This window comes from Haliotis asinina, chromosome 6 (assembly GCF_037392515.1).
Source record: "Haliotis asinina isolate JCU_RB_2024 chromosome 6, JCU_Hal_asi_v2, whole genome shotgun sequence".
In the NCBI taxonomy this organism is placed as follows: Eukaryota; Metazoa; Mollusca; class Gastropoda; order Lepetellida; family Haliotidae; genus Haliotis; species Haliotis asinina.
In genome coordinates this window covers 62,513,342-62,527,795 of record NC_090285.1, presented here as the reverse complement: position 1 = coordinate 62,527,795, position 14,454 = coordinate 62,513,342, and the positions used below count along the sequence as shown (strand labels likewise).

At 40.9% G+C, this 14,454-nt stretch overlaps 1 protein-coding gene across 2 annotated transcripts; it reads right to left on the bottom strand.

The window, feature by feature from the left end:
• Window positions 1–2,398: 2,398 nt before the first annotated feature.
• Window positions 2,399–13,303, bottom strand: LOC137287738 (microfibril-associated glycoprotein 4-like). Of its 2 annotated transcripts, XM_067820126.1 has the most exons (5): window positions 13,259–13,303; window positions 12,518–12,702; window positions 11,527–12,294; window positions 3,666–3,768; window positions 2,399–3,437 (listed from the first exon to the last, which is right to left on the bottom strand). In XM_067820126.1, the coding sequence occupies exons 3-5, from the start codon at window positions 11,896–11,898 to the stop codon at window positions 2,782–2,784; spliced, it is 1,131 nt and encodes a 376-aa protein (XP_067676227.1). In that variant the 5' UTR covers window positions 11,899–12,294; window positions 12,518–12,702; window positions 13,259–13,303; the 3' UTR covers window positions 2,399–2,781. The 2 variants fall into 2 exon arrangements, with proteins under 2 accessions (XP_067676227.1, XP_067676226.1); XM_067820125.1 differs by lacking the exons at window positions 12,518–12,702; window positions 13,259–13,303 and having other exon boundaries at window positions 11,527–11,876.
• Window positions 13,304–14,454: the final 1,151 nt, after the last annotated feature.

Here is a 14,454-nt window from a genome sequence, read left to right as displayed (position 1 = left end):
AAACCTTATATACCCCCCAAGCTACATGATTGACCCCAAGCCTACTACCCAGCCACATACAATAGTCTTTCCTACTGCACACCTCAGATCCGAACAATAGCTCAACGCTTGCATCACTGCCCTCGCTCACAAGTCCTCACTCCACACTTATCACCCTTCACATTTAAACACTCAACCTATACTGTATACATTATAATAATTGTGATCTTGACAGTGGTACTTTTAACCCACGTGCATTGCAATGCACAAATGGCAATGCAGTCAAAGTCAAAAGGGCCCTCGGTTCACATACCGATATGCATTTGCAAATAATACACAGTATAAATAAATAACAGTGTTTCAGAGCTACAGGTGTTATTGAGTATTTGATCCCCCGAAAATAACATCACAAAACCACAACGTCGAACTTGTTGAGACAGATGTTGACAAATGTAATGACGGTACAAGCAGCTATCCATTTGATCAAGGCAAAAGCACGTGTATTTCTAATACCAGGGCATAAATATACACCTGCACACAAACTATCAATATCAGTCTTTTATTCAGGACACAAAGGACATTATCAGGCCTATAATACACATCATACACAGTACGCCTTCTTTGTACAAGTGCATCGAAAAATATACAAGGATATGGTTTCATTTTCTTTAGAATTTGAACTGTCAAGAAGTATAATTGTAAACCAAAAGTCACTGTGTTCTGTAATCTGATTGGTTGAAAAACATGATCAAATGGTATTAGACTCCCGGAAACTGCAAGACTATTCACTGCGTATTGACACGTAAACAATTGTTTTGTTGTGTCATCAACAGTGGTGACGTCGTTCAAGTCATATTGTGACGTAAAGTTAGAATGACGTCACAACTGAGCAACTCCAGATGCTACCATGGGAACCAGCTGAAACGGCCAGCTGATGACACTTCACTGCGGTACCCCTACTCGATGTAAACGAGTGCAGACAGTAAAACCCCTTTGGTTTACTTTTTTGTTTACAATGTTGATAAACATCATGTGTTGGCCAATTTCCGGGTGTTATTGAGTATTTGAAGCACGGGAATATTTCATATGAAACCACCGGCTGACGCCGTCGGTTCCAAATGCAGTCCCGTGCTTCAAATACTCAATAACACCCGGAAATTGGCCAACACATGATGTTTATCTCCTAAGTGAAAATGTAAGCTTGTTTGGGCGGACATGATATTTTTCTGTTATGCATTTGCTTCGAAGATTACTGTAGTTAGGGCATATATGAAGTAAATGATATCAGTTTTCAACTGCATTTGAATTACATACTTGACACGTTCAGTATTGTCTCCCTACGTTTCTCTAATAATAGTTTAATGAATTGAATTTGGTATTGATATTGCTTTAAACATTAGGTATTGGTATAATGTGGTTCATACTACATGACAGTTGTCGGAACAGACGACTGATTACCTGTTACAGGTCGGTACATACGACTGACTACCTCGCAGTTGTCGGAACAGACGACTGATTACCTGTTACAGGTCGGTACATACGACTGACTACCTCGCAGTTGTCGGAACAGACGTTGGTTACCTGTTGCAGGTCGGTACATCCTTCCATACATCCATGACATTTTCACAAGGACAAACAATGAAACTGCTGTGAGACGTGTTATCAGATGCTGTTGATTTTGGTCAGTGTGAAGTCATCCCTAGGAAACGTTCATGAACGAGATAAGGCAAGATTCTTGATGCGGATGCGGTGTGCGGAGATGTGTTGGTGGGCTTGTCTATGTGCATAAGTCGCATTTTTCATCCATATCCTCTCTCCTTCCCGCCTCTTACTGTGATTGACAGGCCCAGTGGACTTTGTATTCATGCTTCGCACTATTGGCTGGCTACTTACTTTGTGGACATGTCAAGTTATCTATGTAAGTATAACTGGAATGTTTGTCAGTCTCGTAATATCATTATATGTTTCTTGGGTTTCTAAAACAAATATAGATATTTTTTATGCTTTTTGTTATTTAATCATGCAGATTCATGCAGATTGAGAGTCGCGTTTTCAATCCATACCTCAAAGAAGACACAGCCAGTCTCATAATTATGTTGTGTGGGTTATTTTTCGGTAATTAGAGCCGCATTCAGCAACATTCCACCTGTAAGACGTCTGTCTGTAAAAAGATCGAGTCTGGACACGAAAATCAAAAGCATGAGCATCGACTTTCGCAAATCGGATACGGTGACAATCCGTTCACCGAGCCTGACCACCCGATCCACCGACATGGGCAACTGCAATTTAATTCCAAGCCGTAACTTAACACATACCTTAATTAAGTCAAAACCATATGACTAAACCTATCGTATTATTCAAGAGCCTATGAGTACCCTTTCTGCGGACAATCTTCAGTATTCAACACATACGCCCAAAGTACGGACATTTATGTTCATGTATTCAGTTGTGACATCAAATTAGACAGATTGTGTGAATGTGGAGGTTTAAAGTATATAGGCTATTTCACAAAGGCGAGTACACATTACAGGTGCAGATCCGTCTGATGGTTGTGATACAGAGTTTATTGACGCACTGACGCATACTCCGACTTACCATGGCGTTGACGCAGCGGCATCTAGATTTTTTACATCTCTGTACTTACTCATGGAATCATTACAACCCGAGAGAAATATTAGGTTTGCTTACAGGTGAATGCTTTAACAATTAATTAACTATTCATGTACAAATGGTGTACATATGAACCGAATGAAAGGGTCATTGCAGGTAGGGGATAGCGTTTAAGATGGTCACGCAACGTCATTAACAAGATTCGTAGATGATATAGAGACAGATTTTGGTGACAGCGTCTCCACCAATACCATCCTGCCAAAATACGTCAGTTTTGTCCCCTCCCCATGATATGTCAGTTGGCCTTAGCTGTCCGGTTGGATTACATGCTGGGGGGTTGGCATGCCAGAAGCCAGACTGCGTCAAACCAGCTGCTCCGGATGAGCGGTCCACATCGGGGGTACTAAATGGCGTTGCATTCACAAAACACCCTGCCGGACTCTGCACCCACTCTGTGTTAGGCGAACTGGAGGAAAAGGTCATAACATAGTCGTCTACTTCCGGTCCAACAAGGAAGTCACGGTAGAACCGTTGCGCGAGTATATGAACGATATCAGTACCTGGTGTCCAAAGTTCAACAATGAGATTCTGTGATCTACCACTAGTTATGTAATGTACATTGTCGTTGCCCAGCCAGTGGTCACCTGAGAGACTGCCGAAACCTGTTTTGTACTCTTCCCAGGTTCTGGTAAAGTTCTCTTTTCCTGAAGTCTGGGTCGTGAGTACTGTCCTTCCCCCGAATTCCATGTTACAGTGGACCTTGATCGGCTTAGGGGCACCATTTGGGTGGCAAAGGAAGTTACCCTTTTGGTTGACATAGTAACTGTAGAGATTCCCCTCGGAGCAGTCTGCAAAATACAGTGTGAATAGCATGAGTATACTTAAAATACTGTTGTAGCGACTAAACTGCTACTAAACGTAACAGGAAAATACTTGAACACCTTCCCGTTTGCACAGACGGTGCTACTGATACAACAGGTATAATGCAATAGACGTGAATGCACTAAAGCTAATGAAATGTAATACTGTGAAGTGTCCGAAGACTGTTATAAACTCAGATATTGACCTGAACGCACCTTGCATGAGTCTTTCGCAATAGTCACCAACGTAGCCACCATAACAGATGCAGGTCCTGTTTGAAACGTCATAATCTCCGCCATGGAAACAAGGGTTGTTCATCTGGGAATGACAAAATGTCTTTAAATCTTTTCAACTGCAATAGTATCCATGGACGTGCAAACGCGTTAGAATAATAACAGAGCAACGTATCCAGGAGCAAGATGTATTTATTCTAAGGACAACCCCAATTTCAAACAATAAAGTACTTAACAGCTATTATGTTTTACAGATTAAGATAGATATGCAGCAGAGAGGGTTTGGGTGATCCCGGCACAGACAGACTGGTAAAGCTCATCATCAGCTCAGGGCCCTCGCCCCCTCTACACGCAGCCCAGACAGCGAATGGGACTTCTCCCAGGAAACACTGCCTTGTCGAACCCACCAAGAACTTTCCGGAGAATATGAAGGCTCCCCAACACTGCAGTCCTCTGCATCACCCAGATTGTCAGTAGGGCTGTGCTCTCGGTGGAGAACCCGGGCATTCACCTGATCTGCGCCAAGAGATCCGGAGGTACCAAACCCAGGACACCGAGAACAATGGGGAGCCGGACGACAGTGTACTTGGGGGATGCAAGCGAGACATTTCAAAGGCGAGGTCCGCATATTTACCATGCTTTTCCTGAATCTTGCCAATCACACTGCTGTCAAAAGGGACAGAAAATTCAATGATATAAATAATTTCATTGGCTTTATCAAACAGTACAACATGAGGTTTGTTGGCAGGAATTCGTCTCAGGCTGTATATGGGCCTATTCCAGAGAATTTTAAAAGCATCATTTTCCAGGACTCCCTGGGCATGTTCAGGGTCGTACCATGAATGGACCTCGGGGTCAAAGCCACAGGCATGACGGGGACGATAGTAAAAGCAGCGATCCATGCCATCATGTCTCTTAAGATATGCTGTTTGTGCCAAGGAAGGGCATCAACTGACAGGATGTTGGACAGTCTCTGTAAACTCATTGCAAAGACGACATTTCATGCTCACATTTTGATTAAGAATGACATTCTGGCGATTGCGAGTGGGAAGTGATTGGTCCTGAGCAGCAAAAAAGGAAGCCCTCAGTTTCACATTTGAGACCAGCCGACTTCATCCGGACGAAGGACTCTGCTGAATTGCTGTTCTGCCCCACACACTGCATGTACTCACGATGAAATGGCTTCTCAGACAACTTCTCCACAAAGGACCAACTCTGGGCAGACTTGGTGAAGGACTTCACCTGGTTTACTCCCATCGCTCCACCGTCTCGCAGTACATCAAAAACAAAATCAACCTCAAATGTCAGATTGTGTCCAACAACCTTAGGACGCTTAAAATAAATATTGTGTAAAAGTGCACAATAAAATTTTATCATGAAGAGCCTCCACATTAATCAAACCCCGACCTCCAGAATTAATTGGCCTCCTGATCAGGCGGTCAAGACTCTGGATGTCTTGTTTTGTCCAATCCACTACTCCCAAGGAATAGGAGGGGACTGGCACAGCAAAAGTATTGGTGGCTTTGACATTGTTTCGAGCATTTAGCTCTGAACTCCAAATTTACTTATATTATTGATGTTGGATATTTATATAGCGCACATATCCAGGCAACTAGTGCTTGCTTAAGGCGCTGATATTTGTTTCCCTCGATCACTGGATGTCAGTCTCAACGTCACATCGCGTCACCAATGTCAAACTCCCTGGGGAGTATACAACTCTTGCTGCCACTAGCAGTTTATTGTGGCTCTCTCATCCTAACGAGGTACCCAAATCACAGCTGGGCGGACTTGGACACATAGTCACAGCTCTTTCTCAAAGTTTACTGCACGTTGCTGTACCTGCAACTGAGTGTATGCACGTATTCATGTGGCCACCATCTGGTCATATACCAACGGATTCGTGGGTTCTTTTAAGTGCACAGGGGTTGTGTCAACACGGAACGTGTCTGCACACAAAGTTGACTCCAAGGTTTCTGCACCCGGTCACAAGTGGGCTCGATCCCGACACCTCAACCTCGCTGGATCACTAGCCCGGCGCCTTAGCCAGATCGCCCACCCTGCCCCAGTTCATAATACATAAGTCATATTTTGATTCATATAATCATATAATACTTATATATTGACTATTGAGGTGGTCCGTTTTGGTTGAATATAATATGCAATGGATATCTTTGGCTTTGACATCATCCAACCTTGAATTTGAATCCCGAATCTGAATATTTTTCCCCGAATCTGAAAAAAAAATATTCGGATTCGGGATTGAAATGCCGAAACCCGAATATGAAGAAAACTCAAACTTGAGCTTCAAATATAGAAAATTACACCTTGGTTGTTTATGTTTTTAATGTATTTATGCAATGATGAATCTAGAATCATGTTCCCAATAACAACCGGCGCTGAGTATTCCGAATGCTGTATACAAGGCAGCTGCAAACCGTTGTCCCAATGGTCTCTAATATGATGATCTACTTTCAGTTGGTAAGCTGAGGCCTGCTTTCATTATCTCGTCATGCATACTGAAATGTGTCAAATTTACTGACTAGTCTTTTTATATCTGTGATAATCTAGCTGTTTTACTGTCCTTCGGTGACATGGGATTATTATAATATGTGACTTAAAACCTTCGCTCACTTACTCACCTGTGTTTCATCACTGCGAATGACTAAACAAGTCATTGACCATTAAGACAAAACCGAGGACAAACTTAAGGCAGAATACAAATATACAACCTAAGAAACCCCGGATTTCAGAATCTTTCACTTGGACATCCGGCAGATCTGGGTTTGCATCTTGCAGTCAATTTATTAATTTTGATTTCGATATGAAAATAAGATATAGATTATGCAACGTATTCCAAGAAACTGTGAACACCTTGTCGGTACAAACACAATATCTTAAGCGGTGTAATACCTTTTATCGTCCCTTTTATTCCCTTCTACGCCATGTATGTGTCTTTAGCCCAGCATATGTAGAGGATGTTACGGAAAATAACAATGATGGAATCATCTGGCTCTGCTGTATCCAAGCAACAGGACCTGACATTGTGATTATTTATTAAACCAATGAAATTAGCTGACATTGCATTCCTCATTCCTTTTGACACTAATGGTAGTGAGCTGTGTGCCTCCGACATGTTGACTGATATTTGGAGTATTGCTAGGCAACTTCTTAAAGAAATAAAGAAGTGCAGTTTTTACATTTTTTAAATGTACTTGATGGGTTCTACTGGGCGGTGGCTGGGGCTGTTTGTGAAAGAGGCGAGTGTCGCGATAAGATAATGAATGCCAGGCTGTTTATATATTGAAGCATATTTCAAAGCGATCTCAAATTACTGTAATATATTGTATGAATATTTCATAGTTTTATTTGCTGACTTGTGGAGGCTGACCACATAATCACAAAGTTTATTGTAATATACAACATAGCATGTATCACATGTTTGTGTTCTCAGTTACCCTGCTTGTTGGAAGACGCGACTAACGGGATTGGGTGGTCAGACCCTCTTACTTGAGGATATTGGTTTGTATTGCAGTGTGGTAAGCGAAGAGTTGGGATTGTGAAACAAATATTAATGCACGTGCAGTATACGTGCTGAGCGTTACCTTAGAAAAAAGTATAATTGATATGAGGCGAAAAATGAAAAACTCCACTCTCTTATACGTAACGGCTGTGAGGCAAAAAGGCTGAGGAGTCAAAAAAAGTGCAGCGGAATGTAATGTGTTAGTCCGGAGGCTATTCACCGCAACAATATTCAGTTGGCCAAAATATTTATGGAAAACATTTATCACTGAAAATGAGTGATGACATCAGGTACTCTCAGAAGGTGTAGGCATCCCCTGCTGTACCCTTCCTTAACACAGTTTACATATAAGACGCTGCATCGAACAAGGTTCCTTACACACATTACAAAGGAAAACCAACAAAGACAATTGGCATGGAAAAGCACTAAGTAAGTAGCTTCAGGTCTCCATCTTTCAATATTAGTTTGGCTCAAGGACAAACATATGTTTCGTGTCTTTGTGTCTTACAGATACAATGCTAAAAGGTTTTCGAAAGTCATGTGTATATGGTCATTAAGGAACAGAAATATTCCAAGTTTATACAGTATTGATGTAATCAGTGTTCCTCAATGCGTACATATTATACTACTTAAACCACAAAACAGTAATACACCTAATGTCTTTGAAAATAATACCGACTCAAAAGCTTTTGTTGGTCACTAAGGTGTACATTTGCCTTTGACAATAGCTAAGAGTCTTGGGAAAATGCTAGCTTTATTTAAGCAACTATTGATCGTATAATGGCAACGTGACCATACAAAAACGTACACTGCTGTGATTGGTTGTGCACTTTACAGTCATATGTATCTACACAGAATGCTGTTACTAACTGGATCTGTCTTGGAAACCTTAACTTGAATGTGATGAATTATTGTCTTCCAAGAACAATACCCTCTTCAGAGGATACGTTAGTCCCGAGACATTGAAAGTAAATTTAAACTTCATAGATTCTGTGAACATAGTACTTTTGTTACTTTCATTTATGGCTATAACTTTCATTTATGGCTATAACTTTCATTTATGGCTATAACTTTCATTTATGGCTATAACTTTCATTTATGGCTATATTCGACTACAATCGCCAGCGACAGAAGAGATGATATAAATTCAAGTAGGGTCAATGCAGGTTGCAAAAGCGCTGTAAATCTCCATGGTGCCTCGTAATTTGATCTTCCTTTTCCTGTTGGCGATCAATTATACTACTTGCCGATGTAATCTTATTTACTCATCCACTCACTCAGAGGTTAAGGACTAAAGCTAATTGAAAATTGCTGATATAATCTGTAGATAGATGTATGTCATTTACAGACAGGTAAATTCAACGAGACTGTTTGTGGCAGTAAACTTAAATGTTTCCCGTGAGCATCCACCTTTGTGTGAAATCATAGAATTGAATACATACTGCTCCAAACGACATCGCCATTTTGGGGTTACCAAGCCATGTAGGAATTATTAGTAACACGATGGCTGCTACTGCTGCTGAGGCAGCACGTTTAACCTTCTGTTACCATTAACTGATTGCAAACTGGCTTTTGGATATTTCAGCAGAGATCTATACATAATTGGGCTGTCTGTCCAACTGTGAAGAGATCATCATGCGACGATTGAGAACAGTAGATATATGTATTGATCCTCAGTTTTGTATCCGTTGTGATGAAAAGATCACGATCAAGCATATCTTGCTCGGCTGTGTTCATTTTTCCATCAAAAGGGACCAACAGTTTAGTGTAAAAAAACTAAAAGATTGTGTTTAATAATGTTAATTATCGCTTAATAATTAGAGGGGTTTTTTTAAATATCGTGAATTATTACTTATATTTCCATGAATATGTGTGTAAGCAGACGGGTTAACGGGTTTTCATTTTCTGATTGAAGGGACCTGCCTGGAGTATAAATGTCAACTGCTTCCCGAAGATAAGATGGCGCAGTATGATGAAGACATTTGAAAACGAGGCAGAGGGTTTGAAAAGAAATTGTGTGGTCAATTAGGAACCAGTGGAGCTGGAGGAGCCATGTGTCACTCTTGCGTGTTACTGTCACCATTCTAACAGCAGTTTTCCGAACACATTTGTGTGGCAAAACTGAGCTTCAGGTGCGCCGGAGGGCAGACTGTTGCAATGGTCGAGTCTGCACATTACCAGTGAAAGGACTAAAATAACATTAGATAGAGTTAGATATTTTCTTAGACATTCAATGTTTCGTAGCTGGAGGAAACTCATTTTCAAAAAATTGTTGACATGACTGTTCAAAGAAATATCCGAGTCAGTTGAGACACCCACGTCTCTTGGACTGTCAGAAACTGGTATCTCCACGTCGCTAATATCACAAGTATAGACGCAAGAGACAGGCGGGCATAAGTTCCAAAGAGAAGACATTCAGTCTCAGTTTCACCCAGTTTCAACATGCTGTTGAACATTCAAATTTTTATCTCACTGCAGCACTGCTGAAGTGTAGAGTCTATCTCGAGAATACCTGGTGTGAAGGCATTATGTGCTTGAACATCATGTGCATACATATGGCGGCCAATCACGGACTTGTCAATGCAGGCTCCACCCTGTCTGACGTGCAATGTGAACAGGACTGGCCCGAGTATGGAACCCCGTGGGACTCCACAGGCAAGATGGACTTGGTCATATTGATAACGTCCAGGGAAGTAAGACTTGAAGCACCGGTGAGGAGTATCTTGTATCTAAGAATATGTAGCTGATTGTGACCTATATTGTCAAACGAGATACTGAGATCAAGGAGGATCAGCAGGCCAGTGATGCAATTGTCTACCATTACGAAAGTGTATCACTATGAGATAAGCCGTTTCCGTGCTGTCACCAGCGCGATATGCAGATTAGGAAACCGTCTTGGGGTTTTTGCTCAGATAGATATTCTGAGTCGTTTACAAACAGTCTGGTCAATCAGTTTTAAAGCGAACGAGATGTGGGACACAAGCCTGCAGTTTCAACAAGTGTTGGGATCTAAGTTCGGTTTCATCAAATGGGGTTTGCACAACACCTGACTCAACGCAAATGTTAGTCATGCGTGTGAACACTGGGACATGAATATCTCAGTTTTTCATTAGAATCTTTGTTGGCACTGCACCAAGAACTCATGTTGTGGGTTTAGGTGCCTCAGTGGGTTTCAGGGTTTCTCTTCAGGATTGTATGTCGTGAAAGAACCGAGGGGGTCACAAAGATAGAAATAGCCTGTTTGAGTCCTTTCCCATGGGTGATCTAATTGCAGCGATTTCTCACTGAAGAAGACGTGTTGGAACATATTTCCTAGATGGTCCATGAGGTATTATTGGACATGATACATTTGCCTGTTGATACAATGTCATTGCGAAAAATTTTAAATTGCGAAAAGATACTTGCAGTCATTTCGTAAAGGATGTATACGAGTCGACACTGCATGAGGGCTTCTTCATTTCTACCCGTCACTTTCATAACTTGACGCAACTGAACGACATCTTGTGAAGGACATGGTGTATGCGTTGCCCAGCCGTGTGTATTCATGATAGTACATTGTAGATACACTATTATGACAGGTGGTTGAGCAGTGACTGCAATGTGTTCCAGTGTTGGTGGTTTAGTGATTTTTCAGTAATTTGTCAGCATGATTAATTATTTTTTAAAAAAATCACTTTTATTATTGTTGGTTTCAGTGGGGAATGTCCCTCAGTATTTTTTAAACACAGTGCACTTTCATCTATCTGAGAGTGAATTGAATGCGAACATATACATATCGTTCGCCAAGACTAAAGTTTCTTTGACAGTTCAGGCACATCTCATGCAATCCCTCGTGATGAGAGGGAATGGGATATGAACATTAGGATTCGTGTTTACTTCTCCGATTTAAAAAGATATCTGACTTTTGTGATATGGTGTTTGGTATGGAATATTAGAATGTACATCTTTGCGTTTCTTCATTGACGAATTGTGTGCTTTAACCAAACCATTCATGACCCTTTTCACATTGCCACCTTGAGACTATCTGGGTTGATGCAACAGCAACAATGAGACTTTAGAAAATGTTTCTATATCAAGACATGTCATGTTGTGGCATTGTCCCATTTCAAAATCTCTTTACAAATGTTCGGATGAGTCACCTCGTCGTCCTTTTACTCTAGTGGTGTCTGTTGCAAAATATTAACCTTAGAAGCGTAGAAATCGTATGATAAGATTACTTCATTTGAGTGAGTGCGTCCGTTTGGTTTTAAAACACAAACCTCATGCACTCACTCACACATTTAAAAAGGCTGGATTTTTAAAAAGTGTATCAAATAAACTTACGTCATTATAGTGTCTGTGTTGTCCTTCGCACACGCCAGTCTTCAGGTATGCATCATGCAAGTAGCAAAGTCGCGGCACTTTCGTCGTCACAGAAAATGATTTACACCAGTCCTGTCCGGCACAAGCTACGGCACATTCTGTCTGTGTGAGCACCGTTACTGATAGTGATGTGGTAAAGTCGTCACATGTTGTAACTCGGGTGAAAGCTTCTGTCACCATCGCTGTAGAGACGCCAAGGGTGACTGTGGGGATCAGAAGGATAACTGATAGTAATTCCCTTAGTGACATTCTGAAGATCACGTTGTATATACTTTTGCATATGTTTCTATGGGACAAGCCTCGTCGTTGTAGACCACCTGGAAATGCAGGCATGAACGTCTTTACTCGAAAGCGTGCCTCGTTTAATGCCGACTGTCGCGTCAGCCAATACACATCGTTCCATTGATTATTTTGCTGGCATGGTTGCTGAAGGACACAGCAAGAGTTAATGACTCGTTACTATACTTCACATTTAGAAGAGAAATCTAACTTCAAGACTGCTTTAACGTGGCACGTGTAGGATGGAAACCTCAAATCCAGACAAGTAGCACATGTATCTCACACTCAAACTAAGGTTTCTTTCATTTAATGCTACTTGAAATAATAGATCAGTGATGTCGATAGACTCTTTGTCTTTTGTTCTCTGAGTCCATGTCAGTCTCAGTCCTCATCAGTGAATGACCAGTGTGAGCTTAACTGCCTTGTCATCAAGTTACAAACTGGAAGGATCTGCAACATTACAAACTGACATCAGCAAACGTGTCACAAGGATACACAACGCACATACAATGAGTATTATGCACATCTTGGCCTGACTACCTTACACACGTCAAAGTCAACTGTTATCTGGTAAAGGAATTGTCTTAGACAACGAGCAAAAACCGTTTCCGATGACAGCGGGGTTCACCGCCGTGGCGATTCTACATTACGACTGAAATACTATCTAACTTACCAACTTCAATCTTCGTTTAATGAGGTAGTGTAATCCCATCTGAAACAATAGCTTCACCAGGGCGTACACACGTCGACTGTACAGGTCAAACGGTAAGCAATGTTCCACTGTCTGTATGTGTCGAGAGGTCTGTGTGTATAGCAGTAAACCGGGCCGAGTGGAGACCTGCTGTCTCTGTGACGTCTCTGTGGAAAACATTACTATATAACATTTAGTTTTCCACTGATGCTTTGATGGAAAGAATCCCCTATTGAAGCAGATATTGATACAGTTCATACTTCGTACATATGGCATTCAAGTCATGAATAGCAGAGTTTGTGTTGACGTTACCACTTACGAACTGTCCACATCCGAAATAAAACGTGTACGCAAGGTTGTGTTATAAATGTTTGAACTCGATGCTACAACGAATCCACATTACGTTTTAGAACGCTACTGTAGACTACATTCACAGATGTATGAAGCAAAGTCAGTTCGTCCATTTGTTTTATTATCTGCATCCATTCTTATTCGGTCTACATTCTCAATGCGTTCTGAATATTTCTGTAGCATATGCTTGGCAACTTGCGCGAATATACAGTTCAACTTCAAACAACTACTTTCAAGACAAAAGTCGTAAAAAAGGCAAAGGAAAATTGCCTGCCACAGAAATAATAAAAGTAAACATATTGTCTCCAGCTGGTGCTTATCAAATAAACATAATTTACATGTTTGCTTTGAGAAACGAAAGTCTTTCCGTACCATTTTGTATCACCTCTTGCCCTCACCTGCTCCGACATTCTGTCTGCGTGCGCGTGTGCCACTACGTTCACAAACATAAATTAGTGCTACCTGCCATGATCTTAGTGGGAAACTATACAAAGCGCTCATAAAATACGTAATCGTTTTGGCTTCGTTAGCTTTTTTCAATCTCTCTTTTTTCAGGCTCTACCGTATAGTTACATTGTATACGTAATAATGTGTAGCATGCAATGTTAACCTCCGTTGTGAAAAGTCTATTTCGAAAAATCTACAATAACTATACAATCTCTAGCTCAGTTATGATGGTCTTAAACGAGCAATGATCTACTACATACATACATCGTAGATGACTAATACGAAAGTTTGTCTGTGAGGAATGTAATCGACTCTGTGATGAAAGACTGTTAGGTACATTTACTGTAGGCATACACATGCAGCTCTGTGATGAAAGTCAGTCACGAATTTTCTGATGAAAGTACCCATTATGATGATCAAACTGTCTACTATAAACATATCATGTGTAGCTCCATTATGAAAGTGTATATGGAACGATGTACAACTATAGGAATAAGATGTGAAGCTCCGTTATGAAGATCTTAAATACAGTCGAATCAGGGCCCACTTGCACAAAACGATCTTAGAGCTACAATTATTGTAAATCCTCAGGATCGCGATCTTAGGCTTCGGCTACAATCGGCATCCACTTGCACAAAGCCATTGTAGGTTAATATCATTGTAAGTTACAATCAAAACTTACAATTGGTCGGAACCAATTGTAAGGAGCTAAGATCATTGTAGTCAGTAGCAAAATGGTGTTCAAGTTGTCAGTTTCAGGCAAATAATTAGCTTTGCGTTTGGGGATGGCTTTTATATTTCATAAAACTGTATGATTCGCCTCGACACTTCAACAACACGGAGAATGCAACATCGATTTAACGTCTGAAATATCGTTATTTGAGGTAGTGAACAACATCATTATCGATTCAGTGTTGGAAAAAGTATGAAGACCATATCTTTTTGATAAACAAGGAAAGGATAGTAACGAAAGGTGTCTACATGCGATTAGCAATGGCCATGACCGTTTCAATAACTCAAGGACAGCTAATCTTAGTTTATACGCAAGATGGGAGTGGTTTCCCTTTGCATATTATGCCGTTGCCGTAAAATCTTCCATACCCAAATACAATGCATGTTCT